This window comes from Oreochromis aureus, linkage group 9 (genome assembly GCF_013358895.1).
Source record: "Oreochromis aureus strain Israel breed Guangdong linkage group 9, ZZ_aureus, whole genome shotgun sequence".
Taxonomy (NCBI): Eukaryota; Metazoa; Chordata; class Actinopteri; order Cichliformes; family Cichlidae; genus Oreochromis; species Oreochromis aureus.
The window spans coordinates 37,216,828-37,243,194 of record NC_052950.1 but is presented as its reverse complement, the minus strand read 5'-3'; the positions used below and the strand labels follow the sequence as shown (position 1 = coordinate 37,243,194).

Below are 26,367 nucleotides of genomic sequence, written 5' to 3'. Positions count from 1 at the left end.
CCTCAAACCTACAAATTTGTTCCTGTACACAAAATTACACTTTTAAAGGACACAAAAAAGAAAGAAGCTGGAGGGGTTGGTGGTCGAGTGAGTTTTTTCTCTCTTGATATCAGAGATCCAAGTTGAAGTCAAGAATCTGACAGACGTTTTAGTGATTACTAATTATCATTAAAATATGCAAAGTTAGGATTGTATATTGAAATGTCTTGGTTAGGTTTAAGTTCACCAAAAAAAACCCACCAAAAATGACAGTTTGGAATAAAATACAATGGTTTTATTTTTATACCTTTGGTTTGGTTTTGCATGAGCCCAGGCAAATTTGCCATAAGTTGTTGCTATAACTATGGATCTCTGAAACTGAATGCCACTATTCAAGTGAAGTGAAGGGAAATTTATTTCGGTCAACAACAACAACACAGATGATCATTTTACATAAAATGACTCAATCATACAGTAACTGAAAAAGGAATAGGCTGAAGCCTTGGGGCTTATAATTATGCTATCCTTTACCCCATAGGAATAATCAAATCCTTAACCAAGAAAATAAATAGCATTGATAAATAAGTTCTATAACAGAAATCAATGATAAATCAAGAAATTAATTCAACACGAAGTTATTCATCAAACCAAATTTCCGTAACCTTGAATGATACAAATTTTTAAATTCTTCCTGAAAATGTCAAAGAAAAACACGTCTTCAGTTCATCATTAAGTCCAGTCCATAATTTCACTCCCAAAACTGACACACATCTATACTTAACATTGGTTCTCACTTTAGGTATTTCAAACTTATAAGACCCCCTCAAATCATATTTTCCATCTCTTAGTTTAAACATACTTAAAATACAAATTGGAAACTTATTTTTCATCACTCGATATATTATTTCTAAAGTTTTAGAATATATAATGTCCATGAATTTAACATAGATGATCCTACAAAAAACTGGTTGGTGGACTCCCTATATCCAACTTTATTTATTATTCTAATAGCTCTTATTTGCAATTTAAAAATTGAATCCAAATATGTTTTGTATGTGTTCTCCCAAATTTATGCACAATAGGTCATATAAGGCAAACAAAGGGAAGTATACAATAAATAAAGGCAGTTCTTATTCAAAAAATCTCTTGTTTTATAAAGAATAGAAATAGACTTGGATAATTTCCGTTTCACATGTTCTATGTGGGGCTTCCAACAAAGTTTATCATCAATAATTACTCCTAAAAATTTTGTCTCATATACTCTTTCAATTTCAACATTATTTAAATTCAGTTTTACTTTAATATTACTTTTACAACCTCCAAATAACATAAATTTTGTTTTACTTTCATTCAATGATAGTTTATTAAATACAAACCATCTATTTAACTTCATGAGTTCTGTTTCCACTGTTTTTAGTAATTTCTTTATGTCCTTTCCACAGCAAAATAAGTTTGTATCATCAGCAAACATCACATATTTTAAAGTATTTCTGACTGTACAAATATCATTTATATAAAGTAAAAATAACTTAGGTCCCAAAACAGATCCTTGCGGAACTCCACAAGTTACTTTTCTAAGTTTAGATTTCATGTTATTAATACTCACATATTGGAACCTATTATTCAAATAACTATTTAACCAAGATTGTACAACACCTCTTAAACCATACCTTTCACACTTCTGTAAAAGTAAAGAATGATCTATCGTATCGAAGGCTTTACGTAAATCAGTGAACACACCTATTCCAAACTGTTTTTCATCCACAGCCGTTGCAATATTTTCAATAAATTCCATCACAGCTAGAGATGTTGAAAGATTTCTTCTGAACCCATACTGATGATCATTCAATAAATTATATTTATCAATAAAAGAATCTAGTTTGTTTGCAAATAGTTTTTCAAGAATCTTCAAAAATTGAGGCAGTAAAGATACTGGTGTATAATTTGACACAATCTGTTTATCACCAGTTTTATATAGTGGGATCACTTTGGCAATTTTCATTTTATTTGGAAAAATTCCAGTTTGAAATCATTTGTTACAAATATATGTTAACAGCTGAAGGACACTATAAAGAACTTCTTTAATTAGCGACATGTCAAGGTCGTCACAATCCATGGATTTTTTACTCTTGAATTTGCTCACCACTTCTATAATGTCACTCTCACAGACTCCACCAAGAAACATTGAGTTACATTTACAAGCACCACAATCTATTGTTGTGGTGCTTGTGCAAGCACATTCTTTGAGAGAAGATTGCTGCTTAAAAAGGTCATTGAGAGGGCAGGTGTACCCTTTGAGTTCGACCAATCAGCATTGAGACCCATCCAACTGTTTTTCCAGGGGTGTTCGCAAGTACCCACTCTAAAGAACATATTTGTTCACCTGCTGGTTTCTGCAGTGGAAAACAACCTGCTAATTAAGCTTTTTACGCTATTCCAGTAAATATGGAATATAATATCTTTTTAGTGAAAACGCTGACTATCCAAAAAATGGCTACCCATTTTTTGATCAAGTTGCTTATGGAGTTTATGCTTGCCAGATACAGCTGACATAATCTCATCTAACCTGTTCTGCTGTTTTTGTGTCAGCCTGTGAAGGAAAAACCAGCACTCTGATATTAGGAAACACCGTATTAATAAGACAATGAGTTGTTTTATGTGTTAGAGACTTGCACTTTTTACTTTCTTTAGTCTAAAATTACACACAAAAAGCTTCAAATGAGTAGCCATGACACATAAAATGTCGGGGAACATAGTAACACTCTTTGCTAATGCACTTAGCAGACATCTAAGTCACTTAAACATTCCCAGCACACTTCAGGAGACACCAGTTTCCTTCCACAAAGACACAAATCAATATGCAAACTGTGCAGTCGGTTATTCAGATGTCCTGCTGGCTAGCCTCTGTATGTTTCCACTGTGCATGTTAGCATGCAGCGCTAACCGCATTGTTAACATGTGATGAAAACATTCTCGTGCCATGTTAGTGGCTATGTTATAACAGTGTTTAATCACATGTTATAACTTTAGTAAAGTAATAGCACCATGACAGCATGTCAGAACTGCAGCTTAGCTTTATCTAATCTCACTTTTCATTAGTTTACAGACACGTCCAGGTTAACAAACAAAAGCTATTCTGTGAGACCAAATCTTTGAATATGAAAAAGTAATAGAAAACCTATTTGAGCTGGTAATTGTCTGTTTCTAATGAAAGAACTAAGTCAAAAAAGTGCTAAGAGGTGATTTAAAAAATCTATAAGACACTGGCCGTTTCTTTGGTAAGACTTGGCTGATAACAGTCGACTTGTCTGCACCCTTTGTGTTCTGAGTGTGTTTTTGTTCCTGCTGTTTTTACCATGTGTTCATGTGTGTGTTAGTGTTGTTATCGTAGTATTAGATGGGGGAGTTTGTGGTCTGTTTTGCTGTATTTTGATGGTGATTATTAGCCTACAGTGACTTTTCTTCATCAGCTGCTCATGGGTGAAAACCTGACTGTTTCCCCCAAAATCTAACAGTGATTGACTAAAACTTTTACAAAATATTTTAAATTATTGTCATCTGAAGGAATTTTGTCAGGTTTTCACCTATCAGGAATGGAATATTTGCATTTTTTATGCTTTGAGTTAATTTATTTGTTTTTTTCCACCTTCATGCATAAAGATGGCTGTCATTTAGTTTTACTTTTGTACCTTGCCTATGCATAAAAACAAAAACAAAACAACCTTTGCATTCCAAATCACAATTGAGAATAAGGAACTGTAACCTTTGGAGAAAATCTGGTCTTTGCAATTTTCAAAGAGCCATCTCCTATAGAATCATACCTTAGAGGTACTTGGACCTCTGAGAGGTTGAAGTTAAATATTTGAAGGCATACTGCTTTGATCATGTTATTTAAGCTGGTTGCCATCAAGTTAGCAGGTGTCAACATACCTGCCATTCATAGACCAGTTACACCAGTTCTCAAGGACTTATCCAGATATTAACCCTTTCTGCATCCCTGCGCCCGCGGCGGTCCCTCAGGACTGAAGACCATCGTTGGGGCTTTAATCCAGTCGGTGAAGAAGCTCGCTGATGTGATGATCCTCACGGTCTTCTGCCTCAGTGTCTTTGCACTCATTGGCCTGCAGCTCTTCATGGGAAATTTGCGGCAGAAGTGTGTGCGGAGCACGGCACACTGCTTCAATGACACCTTGCCAGCCAACACCTCCTTCTACTGCAACAACAAGACCTGGGCCTCAATCAAAGACTTCACTGAAGACGAAGGTGAGCATTTAATAAGTGAACGAACAAGATGCTTGATTGTTTTTCACATATTTAAAGATGTTTACTTCAATTTGTTGCACTGGTACAATTAGTTAGAAAATAGAAAGTTCATCTCTTGTGTCATTACTGAAGAAATCGATACTAGGAGGTAAAACGTGACATGAAACCAACTCCTGACCTGCTGGAGTCTGTTAAAGTATCACCCCAACCTTTGGGTTTGAGCTAAAACCTCTTGTTGATCAGAGCTTGTGTGGACATGGTGTCTTGGAGCTTTAGATGAGACTGAAAAAGTTTCTTTAGAAAGAATTTGATGGATATCTGTTGTGAAAGATTGAAGGAACTCTGTGTCTGGCTGTCCCTTGGTCTCCCTTGGATTGTGTCTTAATTATGCATATTGGGTTTGGGTTTTAAATAACGTATTTGGATGACTGCATCCAGCTTCCCTTTGTGGTCAACCGATCAGACCACGAGCCTTTAACTCTTTATAGCTTGTGGCATTTTTCTTTTTATTCTGAAACCGGTTAAAGCTGTTTCTGTTTCTGCCTGTAAATTGTAATATACTGTTGGAAGCCTTGATTAGTTTTAGCAGGCATCTATACATTCCAAGTGTTTTACTTGGGAAACAGCATTGGTATATTTTTATCTATGATGTCATACTAAATACAATCCAGTTTACCTTTTGTTGTATTTTCTAAATTTGTTAATTAATATATGCCGTATGTTACTTTGCATTTGTTTCACTTTTTATATGCCTGTGCGCTTTATATGCTTGTTAACTAAACACTAAGCAGATGTTAGAGTTACCAGTACTACATCCCAACCAAGTTTTGCTTATATTAAGGAATATTACCTCATTGAGGGTCTATGAACCCTATGGTCAGAAAGGTTTTCTGTGTTAAATGATTTGAACGTATCAGTACTTTTGGCTTCCCTGTGAGTGAAAATGGAGATGTCATCTCCATCTTTGAAGATCAGTGTGTATGACTGAGGAATGCAGTGCTGCTTCAGCTCGGTCAGGGTGGGCTCTTTTTGTTCCAGTAATCTAACTTTGTTAGAGCTAGAACAATGTTTCAAAAGTGCAAGATGGATAAAGCTACCATGATGTTACCCACTGGTGAGTGCAGTCCAATTTCAACTCACCATCTTGGTGTTTTGAGCCCAGATATAAATATCTAGGAGTGACTGTTGAAACCACATGGTCATTGGCTCAGGACTATTGATTGACAACATCGCTTGGCTAAACCTCCTCTCTTAATATTTTATTCAGTATGATCCAAAATGAATAACTGAGACCATAAACTCAACTTTTTGGAAAAACAGGTATTGTCACCTGGTAGCAGTAGTTAGTTTCACTTCTTAAATCCAGAAGCTACGTCTGCAGTCTATACCGTCTACTCTACTGTGCAGAAAATGTCCAGTGCACCTCAGGAAGTGTGGGAAGCACAGGAGCAGCCCGTCTCTGAGCTGGTGGACCTCATTTAGAAACATTAGAATTTGTCTCAAGTTTTAAATGAATTGAGAAGAAATCAAATTTCTCTATGCTCTGTACATGATAGCCCCACAGCTCACCCAGTGTCCTCTACACACCACAAATTCTTCATCTTGTGGTGAGATTTTTACATTCCTGCTTTATTAACTTGCTGCCATGCAATAACATTTTTTCCATGTCACCACGGGGGCTCTGTACCATTTGCATATAAATAGATAAACATTTCTGTGGCCTGCTGGGGACACCACGGGGGGCTCGAGAGTTTTAAATCCTGGTAACTGTGGTTTACTGTAAAAAAATGCAATAAATAAATATATAAAAGGACATTGCAAACACCAAAATCACTTGTTGGCTGGAAGATGAGACGGTCACCTGCTTGTAGTATGTTCTGGAGAGAGGGGTGGTGTAAGCGTGTGTCATGCTGCTGTGGCGACTGCTGTTTCTTAACGGGACTGGACAATGTCATGTTGGCGCTGTGGTCACAACTGACGTCAGTGAAGACACACACAGACCATCAGGGGTGTGTTCAGCCCGTCTGATTGGGCACTGTACACACACGGTGAAGGCGTGTGCCAGCCATGTCACAACATACATTATGTGGACTTCCATACATCACACGCAGCCACAAAACCCACGCAGAGACAAGCTGAGGTCTGAAGTTAGGAAACACTTAACCTGAGCTGCACGCTGTCTTTGCTGCTCTGTGTGGCCAAAATTACACGTGTATCAGTGTAATAAAGGTCTGTGTAATTAATGCACTGTTGATGCATTAATAACTTTAATCCAAGTAAACCAAACTAGGTGTATAACTAACTGGCACATGGTGTGCTTTACTTTAAGCTTAACAGAAACTTTTTAAACCAGATTTAATGATTTCAAATTCATCATTTTTCGTTAGAAATCAAACATCTGTCTCATTTCTTTCGTTTTAGACTCAGTTCTTCCTCAGCAGATACATTTTACATTTTTTTAGATCAGCAGGCACAGTGCTGACATCTGTACTAATAAAATGTCATTTATACAATTAAAAAAATTATATAAATTACTCACAGTTAAAAAGGGGATCTGGGTGTGGCTCCTGCTTTCATACACAGAGTTTAATGTGCACATAAAAAACAAAGGACAGACATGCCAGCCAGTGAGGCCTTATCTAAATGCTCTAGGCTTTCGTTAAAGATGCAAACCTTTTTTAATGCAATGCATTAATTACATTTCCTTTTATTGTCTTCTACATGAGCCAGCATAAAGGGCAAAATCAAGTCAACTTTTAGCCTGTTTGTCAGGACGGTGCTGCCTATCTCTAATGTGCTGCCTATTTATTCATTTCCAGTCTGCTTTGCCATCCATCACGTCAAACAAATGTCCCCTACAGGCTCCCATATCGACCTCTAAAAGCTGCCGTGAAACCCGAGAGCCGAGGCGGCGGCGTTAAAGCTCAGCACGTTCAGCTGATCTGAAAACAGCCCTTGGTGGGAGATCAATGGCGGATGGTCTCGGTGCTAAATATTTCCCATCAAGCTTTGTTTGTTCTGTCTGGTCAGAGCCGTCTGACGGCAGCAGACGTACCCGGTGCTTCAATAAATTCATTTCAGCTGGCATCATGTAAGATCTATTTCACTGCTGATCAGCGAGAGCTTCATACAGGATCAGGTAACATCTCCATGTGGTGTTAAAATTGACATCTGAAGATCCTGTGTATTTCACTTATTCTCAGGCCTGCTGACTAGTGCATCCACACTAATAAGTCTGCTTACACCGTCCTTCTATCATCAGCAGCTCCAGCCTCACGGTGTGGACGTTGTAGGTGTTTTAGTCTCATTAACTCCTGGCATCAATTAATTAGTGTAAAGCCTTTTTTATCACAAAGATTCTTGTTTGTTTTTTAATTTGGATTTAATCAATTTTGTTAAAATTCATCAAATGGGCAGAAATGAGAGAATAATGCAAAGATTTCCCTTAATCGGAGAACACATTCATGGCTTTCACAACAAATGGAGTAATTGCAATCAAGCGCATAGGCTGACCCACATGTTTTTCACGGCTTGTCCAAAACGTATATATGATATCTAGTTTTGTAATGAGTCTGTGTCTAATTTATGTCAGAGGTCTGGCACTTTTGTTGAACTGGAAACGCTGAGATCGCAAAGAAAGTTTACTTTCATAAGTGTTTTGGAGAGCAATGAGTCATCAAGCCAAATTTCATTTGGAAGAAAAAAAAAGGTTAAAAAAGGTTAAAAAGAAAAATAATAATAGGTTATTTCTTTGGCAGACGCCCCCTTCTTCTTTTTATCCCTGTCAAGGCTCAGTGACGAGGGGAGAAAATGAATGCGCGTTTTCAAACCCAAAGAAAACACTTTTTTGCTGATCACTGTAAACAACGCAAACTTTTAGCTCCACTTGTTCCACAGTAAAGTGAACACAGCGTTTGATGGATGGATGGAAGTATATTTCCGCAATAAATTAATCACCATCTGATCCCTTTCCTTCATGCATCAGCAGATTAACAGTCTAATTCACTTTGACCAATAACTCTCGTGTCATACCTGCAGGTTTTCTTCCCGTAAATTTATCTCTTGCAGATGAAAAAAGCACGGGGGGAGGGTGGACGTGTGTTTAGACTTGACAGAGTAATTTGCGGCTCTCGAGTTTTAAAAAGAAATGAAATTAAGCCCACTCTCTCAATATCCCACAGAGACAATTTTCCAAGTTCCTGCAGCTCAGTGAAATCTTCCCAGATGGGGGTCGCTCAGAAAAAAACCCTTTATTAAATGTCAGATCGTAGGCTAATATGCATACATATGGGGGGAGTGTGGAATCTGAATGATGAACTTCAGGTAATGACTGCTCCTATCTGCTTTGTATGAGAATAAAATGCTTCAGTGGCTAATCTTAAGTGTTGCGTAAAAGGCCTCACGGTTACTTTGAACCTGTGAACAAAAGCACTCCAGACTTCAGAAGTTTTTTTGTTGGCGAGCCGGGATGCAGTCTCTCAGATGTACTTGATAACAAATGAATGGCTGCGCTCCTAAAAAGCTTAAGTGCCTTTGGTGCTGCGGCGGTCAGACGCGGTCAGAGGCAAACACAAGCGCCACACAAACTGTTTGTTTGCCGAAAGGAGAACGTTTGCATGTGCGCAGCCACCGTAATGGAAAGAAGAACAAGGCTTTTGTCATCTTTGTAGACTGAAATGCTAAAATGCTTTGTTTCTCTTTGACAAGTCAAGGTTTTTTTGTTTTTTTAAGGTGTTTAAACACTGCTTCTCTGGGTCCACCTGCTTCTTTTTGTTTTGCTCTCAGGGAAATGCTATAAGAAATCCTGGTCCCATGGAAAACTGCGTAATAGCTCCGCTGGTCCCCAGAACAGTATTTCCACAATAAAGCCTGTAAAAAGGTGCGATAGCTTTTTTAAGGAGTCTTTTATCTCTTTAAAATATGTGGCATGTTACACCTAGATCAGAATCTTTTCCAAAACCAAACCATCCATTTTCTTCGTGGTGGCATAAACCTAAGAAAAGAGATGAATGCATAGTGCAGCTGGACATTAAGTTAGATATTTGTTTTTTAAACTCAAAGTCCTTACAAATTATATTTTTTCTCCTTAGTGGCTAATCTCAAAAAGAATGGCAACTTTACATCTATGTTATGTGTACATACACATCGTTGTCCATAGTGTGAGCTTTGGCTAGTGTAATGAAAAGATTATAATTGATCTCAGAGCAGGAAAGCAAAGTCAGGGTTAGCTTCTCTAGCATACTGGTCTCCTGTTAGCCTCCTATCAAAGACTAAAGAGTTTATTGACAATATCAGTAAATATGATTAATCTCTGGTCTGGTGGGTAAGCGTTCTTACCAGCTGCAGACTTTAACATAGATGGAAAATGACAGAAACTAAAGTTTGCAAGTTTCGTCTTGATGCATTCTCAATCATCCAGGAAAGTAAATCTCCAAAAGTTGATTCTGTTCATCTGGACGTAGCGTTTTGTGGGAGAAACGTTTCGTCACTCATCCAAGTGACTTCTTCAGTCTCAGCTGACTGCAGGTTTACCCAAACCTTATAAACAGTACATTTGCATAATGACTGAAACCAGCCCGACACAAACAGAGTAACATAGTGTACGCTGTTAAGTGCCAGGAGGATTGCCAGGATTTATACATCGGGGAAACCAAACAACCTCTAGCGAAGCGGATGGCACAACACAGAAGAGCTCCCTCGTCAGGCCAGGACTCTGCAGTTTATTTACACCTACAGGCCAGTGGACACTCCTTCAATGATGAGGATGTACACATCCTGGACAGGGAAGAACACTGGTTTGAGCGCGGAGTCAAGGAGGCCATTTACGTGAAAAGGGAAAGACCATCTCTGAATCGAGGAGGGGGCCTAAGGGTACATCTGTCACCATCTTACAATGCTGTGATTGCAGCCATTCCCCAACTCTCTGTGAATGGGACTCATGGCCATTGATCAGTGTTCTTTGATCAGTGGGTTTTGGTCAGTGATTGTTGATCAATGGTCATGGGAATTTGCATAATTATGATTAAGGAACTGACCTCACAGCCCATTGTTCCTTCAGTGGGCTGGTTTCAGTCATCATGCAAATGTACTGTTTATAAGGTTGGGGAAACCTGCAGTCAGCTGAGACTGAAGAAGTCACTTGGATGAGTGACGAAACGTTTCTCCCACAAAACGCTACGTCCAGATGAACAGATTCAACTTTTGGAGATAAAGTTTGCAAGGGCTCCATAGTCACGCTAGCTTCCACAGGCAACTGAAGCCAGAAAATGGTGATAATTTACAGAATTAATGTAAATAGGCGATGGTAGAATGTTTGGAGCTACAAAGAGAGAAATGATTGGTCTTTTGTACGTGTTAATTGCTTATATTTGGATTTCACAGGGAAAGCACTGCTTGCCTTGCTTGTCCTGACAGATCGCTATGATGTAAATACATTTGAAGATGTTAAAAATTTTGGCTATTTGTTGCTGTTTAATTAGTACTTTGCCAATATTATTGGTTGGTGCTTTGATGTCACATTATTCACTTTTTAAAAACTTATAGAATAATTTTTTTTTTCATCAAAAAAACCAATATCAATAATTCACACAACAAGAACGACCTGGTGAAACATCCTTTCATGTTTTCGTACCGTCTGCTCACCTCACAAGCCTATTTTAACCACATCCACATACGGTCTCCATTATTATAATTTGGTGATTTTATTTTAAATAACATGGGTTCTGTTTGTCAGCAGCAAGATTTAACATGTTCAGAACAGGTATACTTCATTTACACTCGCGTACACACCACACTCTCAAAAAAGATATAAAGAAATTTAATCGGGCTGATTTCGCGGAAAATTTAACCTGACAATGAACTAAACATATTTCTTATTTCCAATTCTACAACTACAGTATTTTTTCTAGTTAGTTCAGTTTTAGAAATTTTCGTTACAGAAAAACTAAAATGGTTTTTCAAATGCTTTGATCAATACTTACAAGTGGAGGTGAAAGTAAAATAACAAAAATAATGAAAAATTTGGTGGAATACAGAAACATAAAAAATAAAAGCTGTTACATAAGCCAGCAGAGAATATGAAAAACAAAACCTGAGATACGTCAGAGCTGTGAAGCTTAATGCTGTGAAACAAACACAGGTGTTACACCTTTGGCTGTGGGACTGGATGGAAGAAAATGACCTCCTGTTTAGTCCTTTCTTTTGCAATGTTATGTAATCACTTTTAATGGCCAGAGTTAAATGAGTGTGGTCTGAATTATGTGTTGAATAAAAGATGAGCATCCTGTACAGTTGTTCTCGTAAGGCAAATGGATGAAAATGTTAAGCCAGCATTTAAGGTCACTATTTCTCTACAGAGTTACTCACGGCACAGTTTCCCTGCTCGGCTCGCAGAGGAGCAGATTTTCACAATAAAAGTACAACTGCTGCTACTCTGATATATGTTTCCATACAACCAAACCATATCCTACTTTAAATCCTGCACAACAACAAAATGGTTTTCCTGTTTAAGCAATGAATATGTAAACAACCTAAAGTTATGTATTACCTTGTAATAATAGTTGCTCAGAATTGAGATTGATAGTAAATTAAACGTTTGTTAATACTTATTTGTATTTCTTAGTTTTTAGCTTTAGTTTTTGACATATTTGTCATGACAGCAACCCCGTGAAGGTATTGCACCTTAGGTAAACTGGAACATAATAAATCTGATACAATTCTGCCATCCCCCACATTGTTATTATTTGCTTATTAATAATAATAATAATAATAATAATGAATAAAATGCTAAAACTGTAACTAAGAAAAAACTCTTTAAAATTAAAACTTACTGAATTAAATCAAAATGAAGACTAAAGAAAAATGTAAAAATGTAAAACACTGTGGCCCAGCACATGGTGCATTTTCACCCAGAGAACTGACTCTTACTAGATTTTGTTTCTTTTTGCCTCTGTCAGTGCGCCCCAGGGCGGCTGTGGCTACAATGTAGCTGCCATCACCAGTGTGTGAATGTGTGTGTGAATGGGTGGATGACTGGTTGTGTAAAGCGCTTTGGGGTCCTTAGGGACTAGTAAAGCGCTGTACAAATACAGGCCATTTACCATCATAGAGGTAGCTATGTGGGAAAATGTCAGTAGATCAGCAGGTTCTGAAATACTCAGACCAGGCTGTCTGGCACCAGTCACCATGCTCACTTATAACTTTAGCAAGTCATGTTGACCATGTCCATATATATGCATTCCGTTGCTGTCTTATGATTGGCTGATTAGATATTTGCATTAATGACCAAACAAAAACTACCTCTGTAAACATGTATTGGCGCAAAATAAAACAAGGACATCACACTTTCGATCTTTGGCCTTGGTTTCATGCTGAAATATCGCTTTCCATCACATATTGTAGAGACGCAGGTTTACTGTGACACTTACCTTTCGTGCAACAGCAAAAGTCAGAATGGCAAAACGAATTTGTGCTCTTTGTTAAACTGTTGGTGCAGAGGACATGCTGACTACTGTACTGCTGGATTTTGCAAGAGTGTCTGTCTATTGTGGGTTGTGTGGAATTGTATCAGCAGAGCAGAGAGGGTAAGGTAAAATTTGATGGAATGAAGCTACTAATAAAATGGCATTCTCCATCTGTGGCTCCCCAGATCCCCATCCCCTCAAAGGTCAGCGCTGTCAACATGGTTTATGGTTTAAAAAAGGGAAGATTGTATTTGTTAAAATGCACTTGTTGAGTTCTTAATATGAACTCAAGGGAAAGCACTTTGTAATTTTACATTACCTTTCTGATAACAGTGATTCTGTTTGCAATGAAGTGGTTTAGATCCAGATTTTGGTGGTGAAAATGAAAATATGAGTCCAGTTTAATGAAACTGTCTATGTTAGGAGTGTGTGAACAGCAGTGCAACTTCCTTCTCCACCACACCCCTTGTTTCTCTTGTGAGAAAGCTCTGAATGCTGTTTGTTGGGATTTTATTGAAGATTTTGGTCTTTGTCTTGCATTTAAAAGCAGTTTAAACTGTAGGAGCTGCTGATCACAGACCTGCAAAGACCTGCAGTTCATTTAATGTCCACTTGAACCTGGATTCAAAAGTGAGCCAGTCTTCATAGACTCCCAGCAAAAATAAGCATGTTTACAGCATATGGCAAACATCAGTTTTGGTCTCTAGCTAGTTTAATCTTTATAGGAACTGTATCTGGTATGATTTTTGTTTTTCTAAGTTAATTTGGAATTTTGTTAATCCTAAACATAAGGAAAAACCAACATGACACATAGAGGGAATAAACAGAGACGTGGCAGAGGAAACAGATAAATAAAGGACACGACTGACTCTCAGAGGAGACACAGGGATGAGACAAAGAAACAAAAGGAACTTAACAGACAAGAACAATGAATCTGAAATACAAAAAGAACTAAACTCAAGACTAAACCGTACAAAGCTTGAACTTAAATCATCATCATCATACAGTGGAAAGAATCATGAATACAAAATTAAACTCTAAACGCTGGGTCACAGACCCAGGACCATGACGGTTCTAGGACAGATGGCAGTGGCAAAGCTGTAGATGAGGCTTCAGTCGCACTTTACAAATCAGTGAGTCCCTGTTGCTAATCCATGTGTTTGTATAACACTTATCTACTTGGCATCAACATTAAGTTATTTTTTATTCTAAAGGGTCTGTTTGATTCCTCAAGCTCACAGATATTTATAAGCTATGTCCTTGAGTGAGTCCTCTTGTTTAGAAGAGGAATGTTAAAGGTTAAATACATTAATTCCATCCTCAGGAGTGACTGCTGTATCCTCAAACCACAGCTAAAGTTAAGAAGCACTTGTTTTCCTCCTGCAGACATGCATTAAAAGCTTTTGAGCTTGTTATGGCGGATACTTTTGTGCTCAAGCGCGTCAGGCACAAAGGAACACCCGAAGTACTCCATGTGATGATGTTAAAATGTATTAATGTACTTGGAAACAGCTTGTGGTCAGGCCTAAGTGTTGAATAACTGCTCAGCAAACTGTGTTTGCAGTAATGGTTATGGTTTTACCACCTCCCGCTCAGACTCTGTCTAACCACGCCAAAACACACAATCTGAGTTTGATGAGTTTATTGATTGTGCTGTAACAGAGACAGACAGAAGTGAGTGGGAGGTGAGCACAAACTTCCACCGACACAGAAGAGTCAGGAAGAGTTGACGGAGCTCACCTGAATCCTGATGAAGTTTGAACATTTCAAGTTTTGATGAGGAACAAATGTAACAGAGCTCTTCCAACGGAGCTGTAGCACAGATGTGGATAAATGTCTGCAGATTAATCATGCAGCTCATTGGTTTTTGTGACCTCAGTTCTCATGGTTACCTGACAAAAGTGATTCCAAAATGATTAACTGATGTTGCGTGGCATCAAAAATAATTAAATAAATCAATAAACATGAAACACAGAGATGGTATATAAGAGACCGATGTAGATGTCGTGTCGCCACATGTTGATTTATGGAATGCTATGATTCTAAATGAACATATTTCATGTATTCTCAAGTGTAATTTAACCTTTATTTATACAAGTAGTCCCACTGAAACCCAAAGTCTCATGTGCAAGAGAGAGCTGTTCCAGACAAACATTAAAATTACAACAATTTGTCTAATGTAGTGAGATGGGAATCCAAATCCATGAGGAGGAAGTTCTACTGAACCAATATGAAAAAACTGTGCACAGAACAGGCAGGATAAAGTGTGTGTCCGAACAGATGGAAGAAAGACCTAAACTGAGGTCCATGGAAACAAACAGGGAACAGGTTAGAAACCAGGACAAACATGATGGTGGACAACAGACTCAAACAAAACAAAGGAGAAGACATTCATATACAGATGGGTGGAGACAGGCGGGGAGCAAAACACAGGTGAAGATGATTAAAACAATCAGACGGGGAGGAAATAAAACCCAAAACAAGAAGAAAGAGAAAATTCAATCAAATCAAAAACAAAACAGGAAAAACGGAAATGAGCAGACTTAAATGAAACAAAGAAAACACAGAAACATGAAGGACATGCTAAACATAGATGACCTCTGTCAGTAAGAGTGGCTCCACCCCTAACTCCAGTATCCAGGTGGAGTTATAAGAAAATTCACAGAGGCAAGAGTTGACATGAAATGAGAAACTATGCATAGGTGACATCAGGTTGTAAACATGTTTATTTTTGCTGTAACATTAAAATGGCAGTCTGTGGGCACCGAGTCACTGCTGGCGTTTCAAGTGGACGTCAGAGGAATTGCAGTTTTTTGGCACTTCATTGTTGGCTTCATTTTTTCAACCTGATAGTTGCTGCATGCTGAAACTAAGCATTTAGAGAAGCATGAAGTTTTGGCTCATGGGGCTTACTTCTGTGTATTCTGACGTCATTTTGTAACAGTTTCACATATTTACTATGAGCATCCATCATTTTAACAGTACAGTGTATCGCAGGAAATTAAGAACAGCAGAACAGGTCCACTTTAGGGTTCAGAGAAATCAACCTCGACTGATGACAAGCACCAAAAATATTCTGACATGCCACATTAGGAATAACACTGGTCTAAATTACAAAATAAATGGTCCCTGAATTCCATTTAGCAGCTTCAACATCACCATTTCCCTCCAACAAGAGATGACACAACACATTCTTAAAAATATCTCGTATTTTAGCACAACTACAAACCCAGTTTTTACACAGTCTGACATTTGTTTTTCCTCTGTGAACACATGGCTGAAACTAGCTTCACAAAAAAGTTTAATATTCTTTCTGCAAAGATTTGTCTCTTGTTTAAAGGTCACGCAAACCTTCGGTACAGTATCATCCTTTAATGTATTATTCATCCTCATTAGATCTTAGCTAGTGTAGTCTCTATCAGGTAAGAATGATGAAGAGGAGTTCCTGTGCAGTGCACACAGGAGGAAGAGGGACATGTCAGCGAACGCCCACGCAGTCCTGAGGAGAAGCCTAATCAAGCACGATGACTGAAAACACCTGTGTGGCTCGGTGGGGGGTGGTGAGGAGGAGGAGGATTCTCTAAAAGCTATTTTAAGATTTAAATCTCTCCTTCTTCCTTTTTTTTTTTTTTGTTAAATTTTAGACAACTTCTACAAGGTGGAGGGAGCCAAGGATGCCTTAATCTGTGGGAACAGCAGCGACGCAGGGTGAGTCAACGGTTTCTCTTGTTCCGCTGGGAGACGTGGATCTGCCTGGATGTGATTTGATTCTGGAGTTCATGGTTACACTGAGTGTGATTATGAGCCACCGAACCAGTCAGGGCCACTCACCCTGAGCCTGGTAATGCCTGAAGTTTAAAAGAGAGTTTTAGCAGACAGTTGTTTGGTTTCTCTCTGTAACCATTTTGGGGTTACAGAGAGATTCTCTCACGATTTTCTTTTCCAGTATAAATATTTATTGCACTTATTAACTGCACATCAACTTCGTAACAGTTGAGACTGAACATAAAAACAATAAATGAACATAAAAACAATAAATGTCTCACATTTTGTCGTTGCCGCATAATGTTGAACTGCTTGTAATTCCGTCTCCACCGTTGCTCGACACTGCGTGTATAGAGCAGGTAGTGCAACAATAGAAAAATAGCAACAATAGAAAAATAGTTGTGGGACAGCACTGTGTAGCGTAGGGATTTTCCTAAATCCCTCGTTTTGCACAGTGTTGATGGGAACCTTATCTTTAGCCAGGTGATAAGTGATAGCCTCCGTAATTTCTTTGTGCCTGCGGGAGTTCGACGGGTATGGGGAAGCGCTGTATAAGGTTCCCGTTATTGATGTGGTTGACCGGGACGGATTTTCTCCTGTCACTTTCTTGGCCTTTACAGTTTCCTCATCTCTCACGTGCTCTCCGTTGTTTTTTCCCTGCCAGCTGGCTTCGGTATCACGTGGTATAAGGCTCCGCCCTTGTCATTTGTTGAGCAGGAAGAGTGAGCGCTTGTTTTCATGCAGATTATGTCCCGGATCAAAATGCGGTACAATCGTCATCTTTTTTTTTCTTTTTTTAAAAAATCGTTGTCATTTGGAAATGAGATCGCACATAAGTATGAATTGAGATCGCGATTTTCTAACGATTCATTGTGCAGCCCTAGTATGCTGTGTTTTCTGATATGAAGATGGCTAAATATAATATTGTTGTATGAAAGCATAATCATCTCTGAAAACATCCAGAAAATATAGGCTGCACACGTGCATATGGTGACCGACCACTGACTCACAGCAAAGCTGGATAGGAGCAATAAATGTCAGCAATGAAACAGTGACACTGTAATTTACTCTGAAAGTTGACATGCGGAGACAACAGCACACAAATGAGGACTCCCTTATTGGTTTAATATCCAGCGACTCTGTTATTTACCAGCAGAGCAAACACAGCTCTGCAATGGCTAATGAGAAAGTCAGATTTACAGAATATCTGGATGGTCAGGTCCTTAACACTTATTTTCACACATTAAGTAAGAACTGTTGGATTATTGCCCAACATTCAGTAACAAGCTGTGTGTGTTTGGTGGCAGGATATGATAAATTGGTCTTACCTTTATCCAGTTGCTCAGTAAGATCCCAGTCACACAGACTCAGGGACATTATTTTTCTCCTTCCTCGCAGCTGCTGGTTTGAAAAGGTCTCTATTTCCAGCTTGTGTCATACTTTTTCAAATTTCAGTAGCACTCGGCTCATTTCCAGGTGTTTTCAGACAAGTTAGCATCTCCCATGCAAACTATGTTGGTGGTCGCCAGGAGCACCCGAAACACTCCCAAAGAGGTTTTGGGGGCAACACCCTCTTTGTGAGGAATTCATCTGGTTGCTGCTGTCAACTTCAAGCAATCATTTGCTAAGAAATCAAGATTCTTCCCTGTAGCGACTGGAAGTTGAAGTCTCTCCTGTATGATTGGAGCATAAACATTATAGCTCATGGTGGATCCTCATGTGAGGGTGGTAGCAGTCTGGTGTCAGGTGGTGGTGTTATGTGGATTTAGCCCCAAACTGTAGTTTGCGTTCTCTTTCAGGTATTTGGCTAAAGTTGGAGCCCTTAAACTACTTGGTTTGGCTCAGGACATGTTACAGTTGGGGCACTAGGTCAAGTCTTAGGCTCATTTCATTAAGTGCTGATTGGCACTTTTCAGAAAGCAGTAGCATTTTGCTTGCTGTGTTGACGGACTTCAGTGTCGGTGTATGCAGTTGCAAGATGGTCTCTTGTTTATGTAATTTTTTTCCAGTGGTGTGGGTGCCTGAACTGAAGGGCCACAGCATACGCTGCAGTGAGCGGGTTAATGATGTGATGTAAGCATCGCCCATCAGAGCCGCATCACAATCATGGGCCAGGTTTTGGTGACGTGGCGACAGATCAGGCTTTATTATTTATCTATATTCATTTTTTTCCCATATGTTTTTTATTATGATTATTTGTATATGTATGCCTTTGTTTGCTTGTCACATTAAAAGTCCCACTTTAACCCTGTGCAAAATCATCCATCACCCCCCCATACGACCTTCGGCTGCAGTTTCCAGCTTTCTGCATCCTGAGGTTCAGCTGAGCTCGGGGCTAAAAATGCATGTGTGAAAAGCTTTGGTTTCATCATGACGAAGAGCTGAAAACATCAATCTCTCTTTACTTTCCTGTCAATCATCCGGCATAGCAGTTTGTCCCTCACAACCTTTAGTTATCACTTTATTGAATGTTCTTCACATTCGAATCTGTCTGATGATTTTTCATACTTCGGCTGACTGTTTCGAGCTGTTTGAGGACGTAAACAACAAAGACGGAAACAGATTGGGCTTCATTTTGTTCCCATCTCACCTGAGAGTCCAAATAAACAGCAGGCTGAGTCTTTAGTTCTGCAAATATTTTTCTCAGACGGAGGCAGAAATGATCTGCTGGTCAGGTTAAACTTCAGTGGAAGGAGACAAAATGCAAAGATTTTCTCACTAAACTGTCTTTAGCCAAAGTAAAAACCTGCTCAGTGGTAGTAGACAGTCCATCTTTAGAAACATTTATGCTTTTGCAAAACGTGTGCATGTTAGCTTACAGTAACTTCATCATCCCGCTCCGAGCTATAAATGCATCTGAAATTACCTCCTATTTTCTGTCATTTGGCTTCAGACCGCATTCTCATATTTTAAAGTTGAATCTTTGACTTATTTCTTCCTCTTGCGCTTTGAGAGCTCAGTGAGAAACTCAGTTTTTTGACTGAAGATGGATGGAGGCTGATAGAAACATGTTAACTACTGCATGTGGAGTAGAAAATCACCAGTGTGCAAAGGAAATGGAAAGAAACAACCATTCCCTCCATTACCAACAGTTATATTTTAGGTCTCAGTTCACTCATACACAATATCTGCTTGTTTTACTGTTTCTCTTCCAATATGGGAAAAGTTGTTGGATAATCTCATTAGTGCAATGTTGTCATGTCAGCTGTAGCTCCTGCTGAATTTTCTAGCTCCATTTTTGGCCTTTTTCGTGTTTAAAATAAAATGACCTAAAGTAGGGTGACCATAGTTTGATTTCCAAAAAAGAGCACACTTGGCTCAGTCATGAAGAACTTGCTTAAAGAAACATATTTAACATATTTAAACGATGCCTTCTCTGTGCGTTTAATGAATGGTGAAATAAAATATGTCATATAGGCTTTTACAAGTCAACAAGTGAAAAAACATAACTTAAAAGCCTCTGGAATTAAATAATATATAACATATGGGTCCTCTGTCGAACTATAGAAAAACCCAGACATTTTTATCAATCTCGAAAATCCCCCCGGACGGAACGTGAAAAGTGGACATGTCCGGGAAAAAGAGGACGGTTGGTCACCCTAGCTAAAGTCTAAAGTGAAATCTCATGTTTGTCATTTCCAAACATTTTATTAGTTGGTAATAATTACTGAAGTTATCTGTGATACCTCCACGTGTCAGTGTGTCCTTAGGCGAGACACCTCGGGACTCAGAAGTGACCATATTTAGACAAGAGGCTGGACTGTGAAGCTACCAGCTAATGCAGCTTGCTTGCATTAGCTGGTACTGATCAGGAAGCTGCATTCATACGTGTGCACAGCACATCTGCTGATCTGCTAATTAATGCTAATGAAGTAAAATTCCACTCACTCAAACAGAAGCACAGATATTGCAGACAGGCTGTTATGCACAGGCTGTCACCATCCACCTGTGACTCCTGTGAGTCGTAGCACCCACTAACTTTACACCTTAGAGAAATCTGAATGGATAAGTGAATAAAACCCCTGCACAGTTGTTATGAAGGAGGAAATTGGCCCTACAGACTAAAGCAGGGATTTTTCACACATCAGGCTGTAAACATGATTATTTCTGCTGAGAAGTTGGACATTTTAACATTGGAGTCTATAAGGACTGACTCACAGCTGGAGGCAGCCTCAAGTGGACAGTAGAGGAACTGCAGTTTTTGTCACTTCCTCATTGGCTTCATTTTTCATGTTGCTGCTCTTCGATCCTGCCTCAGCGTGATGAGATGGTGTGAGCGTGTCTCATCATGTGTTTGGGTCTTGCTGCTGGTGGCGTGTGGCGGACTGTTGTGTGACATGTCAGAAAGGAGAAGCGTTAGTGCTGACTGTCCATGCTGAGAGCAGGACGCTGAGTGACACAGCTATGACAGTACTGTGTGTGTGTGTGTGTGTGTGTGTGTGTGTGTGTGTGTGTGTGTGTGTGTGACAGAGAGAAATAGACCATCACCCAACTCCATGTAGCTGTTCCTCTGGGGAGACGGTTAGCCCGATTTAGCCTGAAGCTAACTGACCACGTTATTTGAAACTCATCTAAAGATGCAAACATGACTAGGAGGCAATTGAAACAGGAAGTAAACAGAAACATGCTATGGCATGAACCCGATGAGGAGGAGGAGGGAAAGAAGATGAGATGGTGCAGGAGAAGTGAAGCAGAAAGGAGGATGGGTGGAGGGAAAGAAAGAGGAGAAGATACAGAGGGCAGAAGATAAACGAGGGAGGAGATGGACAGAAGGCTATTAGATGAGACGGGTGGGGGAGGAGAAGAGAAAACAGAGGGATAGGAAGATGAACGAGGGCAAGGCAAAGCAGAGAAGATAACACAGGGAGAGAGAGAAAGCATGTGAAGAGATAGGAATAAAGAAGAAATAAGAGATAAACAAACATAAGGTGAGGAGAGAGAGGCAGAGAGAGGTGGTCAGTAGAACCAGGGAAAGAAACATCTTTTAGATCCACAGAGAGAAACAAGAGAGGAAGTAGAATGAAGGAAAAGGAGAAAAGTAAGGAGGTAAAAGAATAAAAGACATCTGGGGAGAAAGAAAGATGAGGGGGAGGAAGAGAAGATAAAAGGACAGTGAGAGGTAAGGATGACGAGGTGGATCATCAAGGAAGAAATGAAAGGGAAAAAAAGAGGATAGAAACATAAATGAGTGAAAACAAGCACGGAAGGAGGTGACCCGGGTGCAGAAGGTGAAGTTGAGCAGAGCTCAAAACTCCAACATAATATTAGAAAAACACAGTGAATCTGTGCATCCGTTGATCTCAGGAGTTAGGAGGCCGAGGAAGTTTCACTTATCCTGTTTGTCAAGCTAACGAAGCATTCTCATCCCTGTTGTTGTCCGTTTCATCCCTACACGCAAGGTGTCCTTTGGCGTTCATGCATTAAATAAAAGGGGAAAAAAGGGTTGAAGCCCATGTTAGGCAGAGGTGCTGCTGGCATTCATCACCTGGTTCTTCCATCAGGTGACAGGAAGCAAACTGTCGTGTTTGTGTTTTGCACCTGATTCTTGCTCAGCTTCGCAGTGGATTGAGTTTGCGCTGCATGGATTCATTCATTCATTCACTCATGCTCAGCTCAGCTGGGTGTAAGTGTATATATATTATCTGCTAATGGAGTACATCTTACAGCAGTCAGTGAAATGTGGCACTGATAACTGAAACTCTGAACCCATGAGGTGCTGTAGGCCAGATGTGTTCAGCGTTAGTTGCTATGGTGATAGAACCAGTTTAAAAGAGACCCACCTTCCTGACACTGAGACTCCTGGGCAGAGGAGTACCTTTGGTGGTACGATCAACAAAGCCACCACTTAAACATCTCATAGGGCAACAAGGTGACTCCTCACAATGACCACCTTCTTCATATTTTGAGCAATGATGACCTCGCATGCTCAGGATATTTGCATAGTGTGATCTGATTGGCTAGCAGCAGCACTAGCTCTTCACATATTGAATTTCCTTCCATTTTTTGCCTTTTTTTAAGCACCAGCAGCGCGAGCAGAGACGATGAGCTGTATTCACCTCACCTGTTGTTTTAACGTTGGAGCTGAATGTTCTGTGATTGCACTTTAGTCTGTTCAAATAAACGTGTCACCAGTCATTTCTTCCTCGCTTTACCGCCACCTGGGAGTCCATATTTACCTTTCTACATGAGCACATGCTTTCTGTGATGTTTTCTGTGCTGGTTTTGAGACTGGAAGCTTTTCTGTGGGCACAAAGCGAGTCAACGGGCGAGTTATCAGCCAAAAGAGAGAGAGAGCTGGAGGAGGGAGCGAGCGGTCACGGCAGCGATGTTGATCGCTGTGTTGTCTGCTTCCTGTGCTGAAGCTGCTCTGCTCACGCATGATGCTGATTCACCGAGCCTGAGGGCAAAGGTCACTGAGCTAACCCAGTCTGACATACACATTGTGACTCCTACAACCAGCTGCAGCAGAGTCACAGGCACTTCATCAGACAAGCGCAGAGCATTTGTCAGGGCTGCGCAGTGTCGGGGTAGAAGGGAATCGCCAGGCTGAGGGGCCATTTTGTTTTCAGGGTTGGCTCTGATTGGCTCTGATGTTTTTCACTTTCAAGTAATGAGCAAAATGTGTAAAACTGTAATAAAAAGTGTGCGAGAATGAAAAAGCTGCATCTTATAAGCAGAGCTGGAGGCTCTTTCACGCTGCTCTCTCCCTGCATCACAGCCTCGGCTCTGCTCCGGAGATGCCGTGCCGACCTCACTCTTCACAGCATCTGGTCGGGTTAGGCCAGGAACGCTGCTGGCCTCGGGGGCAAGGTTACAAGCATACAAACATATGAAATATCTGATTACATGAAAGGGGGGGAAGTTACGCTGAGGATGATGAGGGTATACACGAAGGTTTATTGGATTTATCGGCTGATGTTAAGTGCTTAAACCCACAGAGCACTGTCCGACTCTTCTTCTCCATTAGTTCCAGGTATCAGATTTGCAGGCATGTTTGATAGAATTATTGTTTGCAATCATAGTCTAAGTGCATGTTCAGAAAAGTTTTTGCAAGCTGAAACTATTGCATTAAAGTTTGTCAGCCCTCTGTTTGTATTAATGCGATACTGCACACAATACAAGTTGTATGAGTCCGTGGATAAAGTACAGCTTGTGCTAATTAATGCCAAGTCCACACTCGCCTTTTTTTATAAAAAAAATGACCCACTGCAGGGCGCTGGCATCTTTTGGCATCTTGTGTGTCATTTTAAGTGATTTTTAAAATAAACTGTTTGTTATTTATATCTCGTCTTGTGCTTCATCCGGGCGTGACAGCCAGGTGTGAAACAGCTGGGATGAAAGGCAGCACCTCAACTATAAACTACAACTGTAACTATAAACTGTTCCCTCTGGGATGGGTGGAGTTGTTGCCCTAAGCAAGGGAAATGAAAGATCTTGGGATCTTATCCGTTAGTGGTGAGGTAGACGTGATTGCTGAGGTGTCAGCAGTAATGTGGGCATTTTATAGGTAAGGTCACAAATACCAATCACTGAAATGAGCTTCCGCCATAGGATGTGTGGACTTAGAGGTAGAATGAGGAGCTCGACATTCGGAGGGAGCTCAGAGTGAGATCTGGTTAGCATGCCTCTTGGTTGCCTCCCTTCAGATGTTTTGCAGGTATGCCTGAACTGTAGGAGATCCTGGGATGGACTAAGAACCAAATGGAGAAGTTATATATGTGATCTGGCCGTGGAACACCTTGGGATCCCCTTTGGTAGTGGGAAGACAGATTATCCTGATGTGTTAATGCTATTCTGCATGCTATTTTCACAAGATTTATGATTTTTTTCTTGGTTTTTCTTACTGGAAACATTTTGATTTTCACGTTATGGTTTCCAACTTAGACTAAATCACAGTCGAGTTGTAAACCGTCTGTGCCAGGAGTAAGAAGAGGGATGGTATTTGATGAAAAGCAACCTTGAAAGCCCCCAATTTTGCTTTTCATCAGCTCATTTAAGTAAGTAACTAGCCATGTTAGGAAGCAATGGAATTGGACTTAGGTTGGGTCTTCTCTCCTCGGTTGGTAATTCTAAAGCTTGAAGTCAGTTTGAACATCTGACTTTGGATCAGCCAGGAGGTCGCCACCTGAATGAATGTGAACTGAGGTCAGCATTTTAAACAAGATGAGTAAAATCTTAAAATCAAGTCTAAAACTTCTAAAAACAAATAAGATGTGTTGTGTTTATCTTGCCACGGTCAGTGTCTGCTTAAAGAAACTCGTTCTGCTCCTAATGCTGATGTTGTGTCAAATCAAATCCAAGTCTAGAGTCGGCTCCGAGCTCTGCCTCAGTGCTGTTATAGAATAATGAATGTTGTGAGTTAGGCCTGGTAGTTGTCCTCGGTTTTTCATTTCCTCTGGCTCACAGTCAGAGTGATGTTCTGCAGATAAATCTCTTTCTGTTCGGAGCTGAAATGAAATAAATGAATGACGGATAAACTGGAATTCAAAAGAGGTAATCCCGCTGAGCAGAAACTCGTCGATTGGACAGATTTCAGTCATTCTTTAGAGAGGGAAGCCAATCATGAGCGGGTTCAGATGTAGTGCATTTAATTAGTGCTGAAAACCATCACAAAAAAGTCTCCAAGCTATGACTGTAAATGTTTTAAGGAGAAAATGTGGTAAAATATGTTAGTGCAGTCCATCTGACATGCCTGCAAAGCCCCGACCGACAGCAGCAGACAGCTAAGATGCAGAATGACAGCCGACCCAACGGGCTGCCTCGTTACAGATGCTAATTAGCTTATTCTTGTCTCTGGAGCTCGTTGGCATGTAGCATGTGACCCATGAGGTCATTGGGAGGAAGTGGGTTTGTGCTGGGAGGAAGTGATCTGAGGCAGCCTGATTCTCTTGGTTCTGCGGCTCTGAGGATTCAGCAGAACCACATCCAACCAGTCCCTCTTGGATCTGGATGCTTGTTTTCACCTGTCAGTTAATCATTTTCACATTTCAGGCAGTAATGAGTGTGTTCACAGTCACAGGATGATTTAAGCCAACATTTTCATGGAAAATAAACAGAATGCAAAAAACAAGTTTTTGAAGTAACATCCAGAATCCTCAAAGAGGAAATATTCCCGTTTGTATGCACTCAAGTATAATTTTAACTCCTTTCATAAGTTCTGTCTTGAGCCTGCACACTGTACACTCAATGTAATATTTTTTAAGATAAGTAGGATGGAGAAGTCCAGGGATTTGGTAAATGCCGTCATTGCAGCTCTAAGTGCAGTCAGATCCTTTTTTCCTCTAAGTTTAACGTTATTTTCAGCATAATTGCTGTCTTATTTCTGAGAAAGGGATGAAACATCTTTCAGTCAGACAAAAAACTGCATACTATTTTCAGAGTTCATCAAGTGTTTTTTGTCTGGACGATCCATCCATCTTCACTGCTTCTTTTAAAGCCCAGACGTCCTCCGTGTCCTTCGGCTCGTTCCCAGGCCGGATGGGATTTAAAATACCCAGAGAGTGTTCTGGATTACATCCCAGGTGGACTCCACAGGGAGCCGTCCAGGAGGCGTCCTGATCGGTTCAGGTTTAACAGACTGCTTTGGAACACGAAGGAACGGCAATCTGCTCAGAGCTCAGAGCTCCTCACCTCCTCTCTAAGGGTGAACAGAGACTCATTGGGAAGGAAGGAAGGAAATCTTGGCTGATTGTGGCGGTGATCTCATTGTTTTGGTCACCAACCAAAGCTCATGAGCAGAGGAGACAACTTGCAAGATAAGACTCTGACCTTTTCTTCTTCACCATCTTCAGTTACTATGATGACGCATTTGATTTTAAAGATATGGCACAGATGATTTAAAGCGATGTACACTACAAGAAACAATAAATCCCTTTGGTTTTATGGTTGGAGCGCCAAC

The 26,367-nt window shown here is 40.0% G+C and overlaps 1 protein-coding gene and 1 long non-coding RNA gene across 2 annotated transcripts in view; one reads left to right on the top strand and one right to left on the bottom strand.

Moving 5' to 3' along the window:
- LOC116323494 (sodium channel protein type 4 subunit alpha-like) overlaps positions 1 to 26,367 on the top strand; it is a 245,376-nt gene that overhangs the window by 88,264 nt on the left and 130,745 nt on the right. Inside the window, exons 8-9 of the mRNA XM_039617215.1 lie at positions 4,000 to 4,242; positions 16,349 to 16,412. Of these exons, the coding sequence (XP_039473149.1) occupies positions 4,000 to 4,242; positions 16,349 to 16,412 (307 nt within the window). The remainder of the gene's footprint in view (positions 1 to 3,999; positions 4,243 to 16,348; positions 16,413 to 26,367) is intronic.
- Positions 16,323 to 16,897, bottom strand: LOC120441804. Its single transcript, XR_005614300.1, has 2 exons — positions 16,751 to 16,897; positions 16,323 to 16,552 (listed from the first exon to the last, which is right to left on the bottom strand). It is a non-coding gene; the product is annotated as an uncharacterized LOC120441804 (long non-coding RNA).